Source organism: Anthonomus grandis, chromosome 3 (assembly GCF_022605725.1).
Source record: "Anthonomus grandis grandis chromosome 3, icAntGran1.3, whole genome shotgun sequence".
Lineage (NCBI taxonomy): Eukaryota > Metazoa > Arthropoda > Insecta > Coleoptera > Curculionidae > Anthonomus > Anthonomus grandis.
This window is the reverse complement of record NC_065548.1, coordinates 6,180,012-6,197,220: the sequence shown is the minus strand read 5'-3', so window position 1 is coordinate 6,197,220 and position 17,209 is coordinate 6,180,012. Positions and strand designations below refer to the sequence as shown.

Sequence of the window (17,209 nt, the reverse complement as noted above, 5' to 3'; positions counted from 1 at the left end):
AAGGAATCAATTTTGTTTATAGTTTTCTGTTAGTCGATTCGTCAACACCAGCGGTAAAAGAACAACTTAAAGGGAGTATCTACAATGATGAAACTTTTTCCACATTTTATAAATATTTATATATTTCTTTATTAAATATTTAAAGTGGTAGTACCATTTTCAAATGTATTTTACTTTAAATAGTTCTTTTTGGTTCAATTAGTAGTTTTGGCGTTATTTCTATACCAAGTACCTACTATTTCTATGGTATTTTTGCTCTTTCTTCAACTGCCTGGAATAAAAACATTATTTACCATAATGAAGGAATAGCAAGAATTTTTTGTCATTTCCAAGGAATACCCTATCAAAAAAAAACAAAACATATTAATAAAAACAATTTATTAAACAGTGTCTTTTACAACGATATTAAACAATAAACTCGTTCTAAACTAACGGAACAAACAGCTCCTCCAGCGATGGTACATTTGCCAAAATCGATATTCCAAATAGCTTAATACCAAAACAACTCTTTCGACCTCATTATACATCTTAAAACCCCTTCGTGTCATTCATTACTCAACTATCTCCCTTAAAAGAACCGACTAATGGGGTTTTGAATAAAATACCCCTTACTCTCCACGAATCTTTTCCCAACAGCTTTATGACTTCTCTCGTTCGCTTTGTGACTGTCATACACGATATTTCGGACATTATCTCTAACCCTCTCTATGGCCATATTACAGAAAACTGAGGCCAAAATGACTTCGAAATCGGCGAATTGTAGGCCTATGCAGTAAGCTCTTGAGGCACGTGCTAAATATGTTAAAGAATATATAAATAAATCAAATTTTATAAAGTAAATTTCCTACCTATAACAGCCGTCATTGCGTAACAATCGATAATAACGTCCGCCAGTCTTCTTAGTTCTACATGTTCGTTAACACACTCGACTCCGTTGTTCATTAAAATGGCTTCTGTGATAAATTCGAGCCTTTTAACGCAATACCTGAAAAAAAACACGTGGAAATTAAAAAGTTTGATTCCTTTTATTAGGAAATATGTAGACAAAACCTGGGTTTTAAAAAAGAAATTAATAAAGCCCACCGTTGTTGGTTTTTTATTTTAGGTTTAAATAAGAAAGTTGTTTGAATATAAAATAAAAAGTAATAGATAGGAAAGTTGTTAAAAAAAAACATCAAGTTCCAGACATTTTAAATTCAGATTGTGAATATTCTTATCCTTGAAGCATCCTAATATTTACGTTCTGTTCAATGAAGTAATAGAATTTAATAGATTCTGCCTCTTAAGTGGTCATTGCAGGTTTTTAAACATATTTCATTAAATGTGTTTGTTTTGATGCTAGGCTGGTACTTACTACAAGGAAAATAATTAATATTGCTTTAAATGCCTGTAAGGAATTAGAATATTTATATGAAGTATTCTATGGACTAATTCCTGGAATAAAATTAAAAATTACATAAAAATATTTCATAGACCTATTGCTTAGGTCTATGGTACTCTTACTGACGAAAATATGTTATTGAATTAGCTAGATAAAAATTATTGTTATTGTTATATAAATTTTTATTTTTATTGATTTTTGGGGGAAATTGTTGGTTTTTGTATGTAGCTATTTATGCTAAACAAAAATTATAATTATTAATGTTATATGAAGAATATGTTATAGAAAATTATTTTAAATATAGGGAAGCAATTTTTATGAAAACAAAAATACCTGGAATATAACTAAAAATTACTCTAAAACCCTTATAATTAGTACCTTTAGATTTACTTTTAGTACCTATAGTAGTTACCCTTATAGAGTTATATCCAATAAGTGCAGCATTAATTAAAATCAACATCTACGCTATACTATTTAGGACGAGGACTTTAATATTCCAGTAATATTCTACAAGATATTATATTAAATAGAGAAGAGAACCGTCTCAAGAAAGAAATTCCTAAATTAAAAAGACTTTCAGGATTTTAAATTCCAAGGAAAAAAATTAAAATTGCTTCCTATTATAAGTACCTGGAACTTATACAAAATTAGAAAATTTTTCCTAAAGAATTCCTGTAATAAAATTCAGAAAATTACTTCGAATTCTAAATGCTTGTAAGATATGACTTTGTAAAATTTGAATGAATTTAAAATTACTCCAAAGGCTTGGATTATATGAAATCAGATAGCACTAGATAAAATCGACTTCTACTCATAGATTTCACCTATACAGGGTGTCCCGGTTCATGTGGGAAATCTCTCGCATCCAGGTAGAACATCGAAAAATAATACCGAACGTTCCTATAAAAAAAATTCCCACAGGCCTTCTTTACGAAGATACAGCCTCCTAAAGGACGCTGCTGGAAATTGGTTTTTCAAAAATTACTTTTAAACTACCCGGTAGAATTTAATAAAAATTTTAGGTGATGAACACTATTAGGGACCTCTTAAAATGAAATCCTTAAAATATATTTACCTTGTTTACTTTACCAGGGGCGGACTAGGTTGTACACTTTAAAGCGTATATTTTTAACACCCTGTATGTTAAAGTCTAAAAAAAATAAATTTAGATACCTTGAACCCTACGCTAAAAAAAAGGTACTCTTGTTTATTATCGATAAAATGAACCGTTTTAGAAAAAAAATAAACGAGCCAATGTTTTTTTTTAATTTTTTTTAAATGAGATAAGTACGCCAGTTATTCAAAGACCAGAAAATTTCGATGTAAGTCATTTAATTAAAAAAAATACATGTTCCTAAAAATACAGTGGTGTCCTAAAAAATAGTTTTACAAAATATTACTTATTTATTATACGTTTATTTCTTTTTTGTTATTCTTAAGATAAAAACTAAACATAAAAAAAACTAAAAAAATAATACACCAATTGTATTGTACCTGACTTATTCATCGAAATTTTTGCATTTTGAACGCATTATTGTTACAAACGTTGCTATACTCCAAATTTAGCAAATACCTATCATTTAAACCTAATCTTTGTCAACATATTCATCCTTTATTTGACAATTATACTATTTTTTTAATTTTTGTATTTTTTGGTAACTTTTAATTTAAATTACATCAAAATATGGAGTTTACTTTTATTGAGTATGCAGATATGTATCTTATATATGGTCTGGCGTCTTGCAATGCATTGGAAGCAAAAAGATTGTACGAAGAAAGATTTCCCAATCGCATTATTCCGGATCAGAAAACATTTCAACGTGTTGATCAATGTCTAAGGGAAACTGGTAGGTTTCTGTTTTCCGCTTAATGAGGTAATACTATTAAATTTCCTTAATGCAATTTTAGGATGTTTAAAAAAAAAAAAAAAGAATAATGGTGGTCGGAGGAGAACAGCACGTACAGTGCAATTGGAAGAAAATATTTTAGACGCTGTAGCTGACACTCCTACGAGTACTCGAAAATTAGCCGCTTAGCTTCATTCGTCCAAAACAATTGTACATATGGTACTTCAAGAACAACTGTTGTACCCATATCACTTACAAAAAGTGCATGAACTACTTTACCACTTACCAGATATTTTGCTCCTAGAATACACTTCGCAAACTGGCTGTTAGATCAGCAGCGAAATAACCCTAACTTTATCAGCACGATTCTTTTTACGGATGAAGCAGAGTTTACCAAAAATGGAATTGAAAACTTACATAACTCGCATGTATGGGCTGATGAAAATCCCCGTGATACTATTATTTCTCATCATCAACATCAATTCCAATCAATAAATATATGGGCAGGAATTATTGGCAATTTTTTGATTGGGCCATTTGAACTGCCACCACGTTTAAACGGAGAACTTTATTTGGAATTCCTCCAGAACAATCTTCCAGATTTATTAGAAGATTTGCCCCTTGCAATCCGCCGAGATATGTATTTTATGCATGATGGAGCCTCACCCCATTTTAGCCTTGCTTAAGACCCCACTTATTTAATACTTTTGAAAACCGTTGGATAGGTAGAGGAGGGCCTGTTGCTTGGCCTCCTCGGTCTCCCGATCTAACGCCATTAGATTTTTATCTATGTGGTCACCTCAAAACCTTGGTGTATTCCACCCCAGTCGATACTCGGGAAGAACTGCTCTAAAGAATTACATTTCATTGTGATAATATAAAAAACAATCTTGGGTTATTGTGGCGAGTGTAGCAGTCCTCGATTCGTCGTGCCCGCGAATGTGTTAAGAGTTCAGGGAGCCCACGTCGAACCTACTTATGAAGCTTTTAATATTTAATTGTTTATTGCTCGTATTGAAGAATTTAACTTTTGTTTACATATTTGGTTTTTGGCATTTTTTTGTAAGTTGTTTTTTCTAATTTAAAAACATACACTCATCATTTTCTCTCACTATTTATTAGTATATTTCACTCAGTATTTTTTAGGACACCACTGTATTTTTAGGAACATGTATTATTTTAAATTAAATGACTTACATCGAAATTTCTCTGCTCTTTAAATAACTAGCGTACTTATCTCATTAAAAAATAAAGAAAAAAAAACATTGGCTCCTTTATTTTTTTTCTCCAAAACGGTTCATTTTAACGATAATGAACAAGAGTACCTTTTTTTTAGCCTAGAGTTCAAGGTATCCAAATTTATTTTTTTTAGACTTTAACATACAGGGTGTTAAAAATATACGCATTAAAGTGTACAACCTAGTCCGCCCCTGGTAAAGTAAACAAGGTAAATGTATTTTAAGGATGTCATTTTAAGAGGTCCTTAATAGTGCTCATCACCTAAAATTTTTATTAAATTCTACCGGGTAGTTTAAAAGTAATTTATGAAAAACCAATTTCCAGCAGCGTCCGCCAGGAGGCTGTATCTTCGTAAAGAAGGCCTATAGGAATTTTTTTTATAGGAACGTTCGGTATTATTTTTCGATGTTCTACCTGAATCCGAGAGATTTCCCACATGAACCGGGACACCCTGTATAGGTAAAATTAAAAATACTTAGTAAATACAGCATATGCGAAATAAAGGCAGACTTTAGGACGAAATAAAAAATGAGTGTAAAATAGTCATAGAATTTGGATATTAAATATTTTTATATAATTTTTTCTTTCTGGGATATGCCTTGAATATTCTAAGATTTCGCATTAAATACCTAGGAGAAACAGATTCTTAGAATAAGAAGGTAAAAAAGACCACAAAGGTCTAAATATTTATTTTTAACTGCCTTTAATGAATGGTTTTGAAAAACTAAGAAAAAATTAAAATTACTTCAAATGTCTACAGGAAAATTCTCTTCCGCGTATTTTCAGTATCTTTTCATAAAATATATTCCATGATTTTCGAATTTTCAATTTTATCGTTCGTTTACATCGTTTAACAAATGACAAGTTTTAAATACGAGATTGAACATTAAAATGTCTTTAAAAACTTGGAAGAATAGTAAGACTATACTCTTAAAGGCTAAAAATACCTGGAAAATAACAAATGCTAGAAACATATTCTTTAAAACTTTAAAAGCCCGGATATTCTACAATTATTACATTAAATACCTGAAATAACTTTCCAGATAAATAAATGTCTGAAATGAAATAATAAAAACTTCTAGAAAATAAAATTCAAATTGCTTCAAATGCCTGTAAGACCTAGAGAATTATAAGCCTGGAATAAAATTAAAAACTGCCTTAAAAATCTGGATTATATTCAATAAGTGTAACATCAGATAAAGTCAACACACTATACTATTTGTTGATCTTAATGACTAGGATATTCCAGTAATACTGTGCGATTTTACAGGATTACATTAAATTGGGAAAAGAAAAAATAAAGATTCCAAAGAAGCAAATTAGTGAAATAAAAAACTCGAAAATCAAAAGAAATATCCTAAAAAACTTCTGGCAGCAAATTGAAAATTACTTAAAAAATCTCTGGTATAACTTTAAAGGTATGACTGTATAAAACTGGACTAAAATTAAAATTACGTCAAAAGTTTGGATTATATTCAGGTAACACTGGATAAAATCGATATCAAGTCTATACTATGGAAGATATATTAGTGAAATAAAAAATTATTAGTGAGTAAACATATGCAGAAAAGAAATAAAAAATAATTAAAATTATATTTAAATAGTTCTAAAATTTTTGAGTACAAAATACCCTCATAACTATAATATATTTACATATAAGTGTATATATTATTTCTGGAATATTAAAAAAATAAAAAACTTTAAACGAAGAGTTATAATAACTCATAACTGTCCCTTTAAAGTTTTTGTTGTAAGAAAACTGCTTAGGCATGGATTAAAGCGAACTTTTTTACCTTTTACAGGATTTGTACATTATAAGCAATTTCTTTTATAATATCTATGCAACCAATACTTGAAATCTTTAAAGATATGGTCATATTTTAATTCTTTTCCATTATCATATAACACTTTTAACACCTTGAAGAAAACCACCTATTCTTAAATTATATGCGTAGTATTTTATATTCGTTTGGATTTGGGATTCAGCATGTCGCGTCGCCTTTTGTCAAACATCTTTTTTAATTTTTTTGATTGTATAACGACAGCCCTATTCATGCGCCGAGGGTTGTTTGTGTTAGCATTTCTGGGCGTTGCTTTCCAGAGATGTTTTCGGTCGCGCAACTGGGGAACGGCAGAAAGTAAAACTCAGCCATCGAGGGTACTACTTTAAAAAATTATTGAATCGTATTTAATTTGTGTTGAAGTGGTTTTTTTCAAGATTTTCTACAGGTTAGTAAATTTAAAACTTATTAGTTTGTTTTTTTTTTATTGGCAATGTGTAAATATATTTTTATTAATGTTTATAAATTTAATATTTTGCGGGAATAGGAGGAAATAACTTATGCATGTGTTTATCTAAAATTGTTTCATGCTGAAGAGAAAATTAATATTTAAAGTGATCGACTGAGATAATTTATTTACTGAATTTTTAGGTTTTTTTTTCTTCTTTTTTAATTGTTTGTGTGTTTCAAAAGTAAGCTAGAGCCTTGTTGAATCTAACTAACATTTCGACCCTGACTGGGTGAATATTCAGACGGAAATCATACCACAGATAAATAACTATATGTTTCGCGAATTTGTCCGTCTATCTGTGATAATACCTAGAATATTGACCCATCTATTCAACTCATAGCTGGGTAGCCTCCCGTATGGGACCTCAGTACCTTCTAGTGATGGCTGGATAACTAACCCAACTCTCTTCAGTTTTAAATGGATAGTATGTATGAGGAATTAGAAAGGAACAGTAAATAAATTATCTTTATTTTTTTTTGTAACCGAAGATAGAACTTATTACTCAGCATGATTCGATTTTTAGGGAATCGAGATCGAGGGTTTCTCTGCCGTGCTCTTTGCCCTCGTGAATTCCAGGCTGAGTACGGCATTATTTTTTTACATAAATAAACTAAGTAGGTGTATTATCAAGACTGCATTTTCTTTAATACCATCCTAATAATTCAAGTTTCCCTAATTTTGTCTTGTCAAGCGCATCCGAGGTAAGTAAAAGAGAGAGTGATTCTGTTACAAAACACAACGTAGGGAGGATATTGGTTTCTTATTTATTTATTTTTTTCTCGTTCGATTTTTTCTTATTTATTAAAAAAAAAAACTTATCTCATCCATTCTTGATGGACGAACCTGGGTTTGTTATACTACAACCTTTTTTACGCTTTTTTTTTATCATAAACGGAATTTGCTTCGTTTATTACTAAGTCAAGTTAAGTTTGCAGCTAGATACTCCTAAGATGTTCAAAACATCGCAAGTATATAACTAGGTTCAACTACCCGTAAATCAAAATTCATGCCTAAATTTTGTAATATATACAATAAAAAATTTAGTATTTGGTTATTATTAAAACTTATAAAAAGAACCAAAGTCCACCTAAAAACAGAACAAATTCTTTGGGTTGCATTTGAAAAAATCATTAAAATATTCGAAATATACTACGATCGCAAACATCAGGAAAAAAGTTAAAAGGGCTAAAAGATAAAAAAGTTATATAAGTAATACTCTAGGAACTATTGACAATGACGTAAAAAAAAGGATCTAAATAAAAGGATATTTGGCTTAGACAATAAACTAAAAACTAAATTTTAAAACAGAAATCAAGTCAATATTTAATAAAAAAAGGTTTCTTGCCAATTTCAAGATATTTTAACCTAGTTACGAATATCTTGATTTTATTTAAGGCTCCAAATTACTCTTTAAGCCTACTATACTCTAACAGTACTCTCTGTGATGTTATATTGCAAAATAACTGTAAATGTTAGGATAATATAAGCACCTCAAAAGCCAGGAATAAAATCGAAAGTTCCCAACAATACAACATGCTATGAAAAAACAATTTCTAAAATATCCCACGAATATTCTCATCTTGAATAGCCTGGATATTAGATAAAATAAACATAAAAATGTCCTGAAGATGACTTTAAAAAAACGTCGCTAAACAAAAATGACTTACTCGAGCTGTTTCGACGGCGCGTCCAAAGAAGGATGCAAACATTCAATCAAGTTCAAATCCAGTTTGGGATCGTCGCTATTTTGTCTGTGTTGCGTAAACATTCTGGCAAAATTGTACGTGGCATGAAACAAGGGATTTCGCAGCTTTTTTATTCTATTCGAAAGATGAACCTGAAAATGTTGTTTTTTTTTAGTTTGTTTGGGTATCTTTCCAAAATCCCAGTTTACCCCAGCGTGCTGTAAAGCGCTCACAGCAATAAACATCCTTTGGCTATCGTTGGTTTCATGTAGGGTCAAATAATTTAGAATTTGTTCGTGCGATTTTCTTGCCCAATGGTTTTTCATTGTCGCGGGTAATCCGATGAGGTCCAAACATGTGGTGGATATTTTTAAAGCGGCTTCTGATGCCAAAACCTGTAAATTATATGCCTTTATATATTAATAATAATAAAAAACGTTTATTAATCCTCAAGAACATATCAGTACATCTATCAGCGAAAGTGGGGACATGGATTAAAAGGCAAATTTCAGCTTCTAAACAGAACGTTAAGAACTGTTGCAGCCTGGTAACGAAAATACTAACCTACAACAAACACAAGTCACAACCTTAAGGTATAGGTGTAATAAAAATTTGTATAATAGTAAAGACTAAACCTAACTCATTCTACTTAATATTTAATTGACTATAAGCAATAAGGTATACAAAAATATAAAGTTGTATGGGCTTAACACAATATTAGAACAAAGCAGTTATAAGCCTTTTCCTTGTATTATTTCGAAAAGCATTTATAGATGGCGAGAGGTCCGGTATCTGTTTATTCACACAAGTTGCGATATTATAGGAAAAGCTGCGTTTAAAAATTTTTTTGCGATGCCGTGGGATCTCCAGAGGATTTCGATGTCTTATATTGACTCGGCTAGTAACAGCCCTGCACTTAACTCTATCTATTAGGTAGGGAGGACATAAATTTTTTAAGATTTTATAGCAAAACACAGTGTAATTTAATTCTCGTCTTTGAGACATATTCAGCTAGTGTAAGTCCTTCAATTTGTGTGGCCTTCGTATTCCAAATATGTATCTCACACAAGCATTTTGAATCTTTTGCACACGCTTTTTGTCCCTATGATCAAGACAAGGACCATAAACAGAATCACAGAAATTCAGATGTGAAAGAATCAGGGAATCGCAGAGCATCTTTCTTGTTTCTATATTCAACACATATCTTTGGGAATAAAGGGATTTAAGCATGGAATAACCTTTTTGTAACTTTTTTGTTACATGGTGGGAAAATTTCAAGTCAATATCCATGTATACACTAAGATTCCTATTCATGTTTTGAAATGAAATTGGTTCATTATTGATGCGCAACTGAATGCGACTAAGAAGGTATTGTCTTAAAGTGTATTTAGTAAATAACATAGCGACAGATTTCTTCGGATTTAGCTGCAAACAATGCTTTAAAGATTGGTTATACAGCAATTTTAGGTCTTCATTTAAACAATGGTTGGCATATTCAGGATTAAAAAGATCAAAGGAAAAAATTATCTGGGTGTCGTCAGCGTAAATATGTTTTGAATATTTTAGCCAGATGAAAGACTCCCATCCTCTGAATATTTGCCATGCAAACAAACCCTCTGTTTCCTATCAGTGACAAAGCTTTTCATGAGATCCACTGCCTTAGTAGAAAATCCTACAAAACCAAGAATTGACAACAAGATCTCATGATTAAGCGTAAAAGAATTTCGTTTTAATAAATCAATTTTACTATACTATAATCATTCAATTTTACTATATAACTATTTATTGACGCTATAAGAAATCTGAACATAATTTGAAATAATCGCTAGTAAATTTTATATTCACCTACACTCTACAGACTGTTTTGACTAATAAATTGAGTTTTATTGTTATTTATATGATCGGTTAATGATTTGTTGATTATTTGTCACAGATTACTCCTCTAGGAGTAATCTGTGACATATATTAGGAGATATGACTATATTAGGAGGAGTAATCTGTGTATTTGTTTCATTTCATTAGGTAATGAGTTACAGTAGGTGGTAAAAAGACCAGAAAAGGTCGATAAGAAATTGATCTAGGCTAGGATCGATTAGGAGAAGTTTAGAAGCGTTTATTAAAATTATTCCTAGTTTCACAATTGTAAAATGAAAAAAGAAGTTTAATAAAAGTGTTTTTGTTTTGATTGAGAGAACCTACAGGGAGTTATATAGTTTCCGTCATATTTCGGAATTGTTTATATCTTTATACCGAAAATATAAAACGATGCATCAAGATATTTCCATAATCCCGACCTATAAGGATGAGATCTTTTTTTGATTTACAATTGCATGCAAGAAAAACACTATTTTGAATATTCCAGGCTATTGAAAATTCCAGATCTACTGACGATTTTTTCACAAAAACTCTCCAAAATAGGAAATGTTTTCTTCTTCAACTGTCTAGAAAAGAAATAATATTTTATCCATTTCAGACAGTTGTAAAACACACTTCAACTTCCTGGAAGAAAAATGTTATTATATTTATCCCAAGGGGTTAGATCGTATCTATCCTTCCTCAGAGAAATTATGTAATAATTAGGGAATTTCCGAGCCTATTTCTCAATTATTTTGTAAACACTTTAACTGAACAAATCAATTTCTTCAAATATAGAATTAACCAATTTAAGAAAGGTTTCAAGCATACCTTGTGATGTACGTTATTTTAAACATTTGTAAATTAATAAATATTACTTTTTTAACCAATTTGCGATTAATATTAATAAATTACTGAAATTGTATACATTTTTATATAAATACCTTAAATGGAAATGTTAGACTTTATTTCCTCAATTTTAAAGACTCCAATAAGATTATTTATTTATTATTTATATTATTTATATTTTATTATTTATTTATTATTTTTTCTGCTAAAACTTTATGTTTAAAAAAAGGGTAAAAATCTACCTTAACAATGGAACTTTCTACGTCAACATCTTGGTCCTGGTACCAATCAAGTAATCCAGCTGTTAAATATGTCACACTTTCCATAGCATAATGATGCATTGCAGTCTAAAAATCAATTATTTATTAAAAACTACTAAAAATATTAGAATAGTGAATACCTCTCCTAACTTAGACCTAATAGCATCAGTGGCCATAAGATCGTACTCTTCACTGGCCCTTTTAACCAGGGTTTTATATAAATTATTAATCATTGATTTTGATAAGGTAGTACAAGCTGGCCCACAGCTCAATCTAAAATCCCTTATGACCCTTTTTAAGATTTTTTCGCCATAGTGGAGCCTTCCAATAATGTTTTCTAAAAAATATTTAGTGTAAAATAAGCCCTACATTTCCCTATAGATATCTACACTGATCATTATGGAATATGCGATTGTATTTAAAGTGGATCAAAAGTTACCTGTAGGAACTTGGACATTTTCAAAATTAAATTCCGTAAGTTCGATATCCGTCGGTTCCATTTTTTGCCATGACACCCCGGGGAAATTCTTCTCGACCAAAAAAGCCGTTAAACTGGTTTCTTTGTCCTTATCCCTCGTCACCACTTCACTTATGGCAAACACAATAAGAAAATCTGCTGAAGCTCCATTTACTACATAGGATTTACTCCCATTTAAAATCTATAAAATATAAAATCATAAGGCACATCTAATTTACATAGAAATGTATTGATGTGGATTTAGTAAACCTCAGGATAGTACTATGAGAAGTATAAGGTTTGATTAAGATATTCAGTCAGTTTTGTTACAAAAAAGTTACTGAATTAAACTCCTATTAAACACAAATAAAAAAGATCCAATTCTTTACAGAACATTTTCCAAGCAACCTGACAGGAATATTCCTATCTTGTTTTTCTCACACCTTGCGCTGACATATTTCTTTTACATTTTTAAATACAGTGAATTTATTGGTTCTTTCAGGGATTTGAAGGAATTTTTTAGTTTTTTTCTAGGTCACTTTTTCAAGTTTTCAAGTCTTTGGACTTTGAATAACTTGGAAAAATTAGTTTGATATCTGAAAAAAGGCACAACGACTTCAAACGCCTGGAATACACAAAAAAATTATTTCAACTGCCTTCAATTAAAACATTTATATTAAAATATCAATTGGATCCTTTTGCTTTAAAGTTTCTCAGGTTTTAGAAGCATTTTGTTCTTCTATATGGCCTCATTAAGTTAATTTTGATTTTTTTTAAGATCTTTAGATAATCTATAAAATAATGATTGCTGTGAATGTAACAGTTTTTGAATTCCTGGGATGCACAAAAAAATTATTTGATTATCAAACCAATAATTTTGAAATATTGATGAAGCAACCAAACCATTTTTGCCTTTCTACAGGTCCTATATAAAGTAACCTAGAAAAATGCAAACAATATTTTGAATGCTTGGAATAAACAAACCCAACAACTCATAAGAGTCACATGCACAAGACGTATTAAGCTGCTCTCCAAGTGTTTTACCTAATTTTGTTAGTTTTTCTTGTAACTGGTTGAGTTTTACTAAGTCACAGCTTTAGTTTACGACCTACGCAGTCAACTGGTGAGGTTTTTTTGAGTTGATATTACCTAAGTAATACGTTTAAAGCACTTGGAAGCTCTAATACGTCGGCGATCCCAGTTTGGACTTTGAGACGTGGCGCAGTTCCGGACTTAGGATTATGACTAACAGAAGGAAATCTATTAGTTGCGGCAAGTGCAATCGTAACTTAACTAAGTTGCAATATAAGATCCAATGTGCTGGAACGTGTTCCATATGGTTCCACAAAGACTGCTCTGGACTTAGTGCAGCTGAGTTCTCCGCCTATGAACTACGTCAGACAACTCAAAAATGGGCATGTGTTGATTGCTTAGCTGCTGATCTTTCGTCGAATATAAGAAGAAACAGCACTGTGACAAACAGAAGAAGCACGCTATATGAAATCCCGGAGGTACATACTAATGCACTCGGCTTTGAAGACCTGTTTGACCTACAAAATCCATCTAACCTTGACATCATGAGGGCGGTAAAGGGAATGTTTGAAGAGCTGAAAAACTCAGTGTCTTTTAATAGTTCTCTGATGGAAAAGCTTCAGAAAACAGTTGAGACTCTTTCAAATGATAACAAAGAGCTTAAGAAGGAACATGACCTATTAAAAGCCAGAGTGTCAGATCTAGAGAGGGAGCTGACACATGTCAAATTCGGTAATCCCAGAGCCATGGAGGAGAAGAGCAAAAATTGAGTTATCGTAGGCATAAAGGCAATAACACCTTACAAAAGGGTGACTCCAAAAATAACTGGAAGGTACTACGTCAGCTGAACATACATTGCAAGCCTCAAAACACCATTCCTGACCACTTGGGTGACCCTGAAATCATAAATACCTTTTTTATAAATGCTGCATCTTCCAATGCGCCTAATCCAGAAACGTTGTCTTATTATCTACTAAATGTTAAGGAAGGGGTAGGAAACATCGAGTTTCAGCTAGCAACGCTTGAAGAAGTTAAATCTACTTTATTCTCAATGAAATCTGAGGCCATTGGGACAGATGGTATAGGCTTGTCGATGCTGCTCCACTGCTGTCCATATATTCTTCCATTTCTAGTGCATCTTGTTAATTGTTGTATTGAATCTTCAACTTTTCCCGATTCTTGGAAGTCCTCATACCTTATCCCTATTCCAAAAGTCCCTTCTCCAACTGAATTATCCGACCTTAGGCCTATTATCATTCTCCCTGTCATCTCAAAAGTTTTAGAGAGGGTATTGGAAAGCCAAATCAGAACATACGTAAACAGATTTGATATCTTGCCAGTTATTCAGTCCGGGTTTCGAAAAGACTTCAGCTGCTCTACTGCTCTTCTAAAAGTAACTGACGATATTATACAGTCAGCTGATTGTAATGAGTTAACAATCTTGACTCTACTTGATAACTCCAAGGCCTTTGATAAGTTAAATCACCTACTATTACTGGCTATACTAAAATTCTTAGGTTTTGGGGAGAGTGCTCGCTCTCTAGTTCGGCAATATTTGACCGGTCAAATTCAGATAGTGAACCTCAATGGAAAGCAATCCTCGGCTTTGGATCTCTCTTGTGGAGTACCACAAGGGTCTATTCTTGGTCCTCTATTATTTACCCTGTATACGTCTCAATTGTGTAAGAGTCTCAAATATTCAAAAGTCCATCTATTTGCCGACGATACACAGGTTTTTTTTTTTTTTCCTCCTAACAAAATCTTAGAAGCTAATGATAAGGTATCTTACGACCTTAACATGCTAGCAAAGGCATCGGAAAATCATTGTTTGAGTTTAAACCCAAGTAAATGTAAGATTCTTCTTTTTGGTAGGTTGCATACTTAAATTAGCATAACTAAAAATAAGGAACTAAAAAAAGTTTTATGTGACAGTCTTGTATTGTCCCATTTCACTTACTGTGATGTTTTGTATGGCCCCTGCCTTTTGATAAGTGATATAAAAAGAATACAGTACATTCAAAATTGTTGTGTAAGGCTAATTAATGGAATGAGAAAATTTGATAGAGGTGTGAGTAGTGAGTTACGCTTGAGTAACGCTTAAGTATGAGATGGCTAAATATGAGTGAAAGGAGGTTACTACATAGTCTTGTTCTCTTTAATAAAATTGTCTTTAAAAAATGTCCTAATTACCTTTATCAGAAAATTAAGTTTAGATATGACGCTCATGTTTTGGACTTAAGAAATAAGCATTTTATTACACCTCCTTTTCATAAAACCGCTTTATTTGAGAGGAGCTTTAGTTACTGTATTCATCTGCAATATAATAAAATTCCTCCTGAGTTAAAATATATTTCACCTTCTATATTTAAGTGAAAAATAAGCAGTTATATTACTGATCTCTGTTAGCCTAGAGTGTTGTTAAATATCTATTCTTTAACTTATTGAAAATTTCATAAGTCTGTGTGGTTATCAAACGTTGTAATGTTAATCGGTTGTGCATATAGGGAGTTAGAACTTAATATTTTGTAACTATGCAATTATTTAAGATACATTTTGAAATTCTTTGTAATATCTAACCTCAAGCTGATTTGTATGGTTAAGCTAGGAAGTAAGCTTCAACTTTGCCATTTAGAATTTACCAGTTGTAAATTTTGATAAAGACATTATTATTATTATTATTAAAAAGGAGTATCAACCTCCTGGAAATGTATTTCTTCTTACTTTTAAACATTTAGAAGAAAAAGTGTTACTACCCTATACCTTACAAAGATTTTATTGCATAAAATCACTGAAAGAACCACTCCTAAAAAAGTGGCTATTGAATGCCCTTTATAACTCCATTTGATCAAACTTAAAACTTACCCAATATTTTTTATCACTCGACAATTCCACTTTAGTATTCATGGACATAACATCCATCATATTGTGTTCACTTAGGGCAAAAGCGGTAAGTTGTTCTCCCATAATAACTGGGTATAAATATTTCTTTTTTAGACCATCACTGGCAAACTCACTTAGCACTTGACAGCCTACAAGAGTACCGTGCATATTATTTATGTCAAATTTCAATTTTATTATTTATACCTAACATTTCATTATGCATTAAATTATCTCCCAACTGGTGTTCCGATAAAGTTTCTAGGAACCTCATTACTTCTAAAGGACAAGCTTCACGAGCGTCTAAGAACTGTGAAGCTGTTAGGGCAATTGCTCGATAATCAGCAAGATTTTGCCTAAAAAAATTATATATGGCAGCATTGTGCCTTTTATAGAATTATTTTGTTTTTACCTGAAACTTTTGTTTGCTAGAGTATCAATATTTGCCATATGTTTTTGCGATAGTAATTGTGATATATTATGGACTTCACTTTCTACATTTCTGACCTCCGGCAAATCCATTTCGGGGAAAGTAAGGATTTCATGGTCAAAAATACCTAAAAACATTAGTATTTGGTAAAAACTGAACACAAAAAGGCATCATTCAAAACTTCTCAAATAACAATAGTTAATTTCAAAATGATACACACCAAGCGCCAGATTCTTAACAAAAGGTTCCCTTTGGGGCTTCTGAGTCCTGGTTCTTTTGGTAATATTAGTGAGCCTATCATACTTTTTGAGTTCCTTCTCAAAATGTTCTTGGGACTCTTCTTTTCGCACTGGTTCAATTGAGGTGGCATAAAGACGCCTTAAAGTGTTTGTGAGTAGACGACGGTTCACTGAGTTACTACTAACGTTAAGAGACATCATATTGGCGCTTTGGTGAAGTGAGAAATTATTTTTTTAATATAATAGTCAAATTTTTGTTGCAGTTTTATACTATGACATAACCTAAAAATAAAACCTAACCTTAATTTAATTTCAATATCAGCTGATTTTTGACAGTATTTTTTTAGAAGCGTCTGTCTGCAGGGACACGATTCGGTGTTGTCAGGTATACTTGACAAGATATTGGCGGGAAATTTGAATCTTTTTTTGTGCAGCTGGTTTTGGTGGTGTAATATGATATTTTATTAAATGAGGTATTTTCCTATATAACTACGACATATATAATAAATAACTTAATGATGTAGTATACATATAATTATAGTATATAATTAGGTGTTTATCATTCTATAAAAGAATTTTTTGTAAATTTGTGCTTCTAAGCCTCTGATTTCTGATTAATTTATTTAATTACCGGCCACCATTGATTAAGTTTATCATGCTTATTTTAAAATCGCAAATAATTATTATAGTATTAATAACAAATGATAATGAGTAGAATAATTTATAAATAATTTATAAAAATTCAAATTTTATTTAAATTTAAATTT

General features: G+C 31.3%; 1 protein-coding gene across 1 annotated transcript; it reads right to left on the bottom strand.

The window, feature by feature from the left end:
• Positions 1-361: 361 nt before the first annotated feature.
• On the bottom strand, positions 362-16,741 carry LOC126734388 (complex I assembly factor ACAD9, mitochondrial). Its single transcript, XM_050437991.1, has 11 exons — positions 16,424-16,741; positions 16,186-16,330; positions 15,981-16,129; positions 15,759-15,925; positions 11,847-12,066; positions 11,548-11,744; positions 11,390-11,494; positions 8,654-8,839; positions 8,427-8,596; positions 849-985; positions 362-792 (listed from the first exon to the last, which is right to left on the bottom strand). Exons 1-11 carry the CDS (start codon positions 16,641-16,643, stop codon positions 569-571), a joined length of 1,920 nt encoding a protein of 639 aa, XP_050293948.1. The 5' UTR covers positions 16,644-16,741; the 3' UTR covers positions 362-568.
• Between the last annotated feature and the right edge of the window lie 468 nt (positions 16,742-17,209).

Coding starts and splice junctions, on each gene's coding strand:
- LOC126734388 (XM_050437991.1), bottom strand. CDS start 16,643: ATGATGTCTCTTAACGTTAGTAGTAACTCAGTGAACCGTCGTCTACTC. Junction 11,745..11,846: donor AAATGTCCAAGTTCCTACAG/GTAACTTTTGAT, acceptor AATATTTTTTAG/AAAACATTATTGGAAGGCTC. Junction 793..848: donor CGCAATGACGGCTGTTATAG/GTAGGAAATTTA, acceptor TAACATATTTAG/CACGTGCCTCAAGAGCTTAC.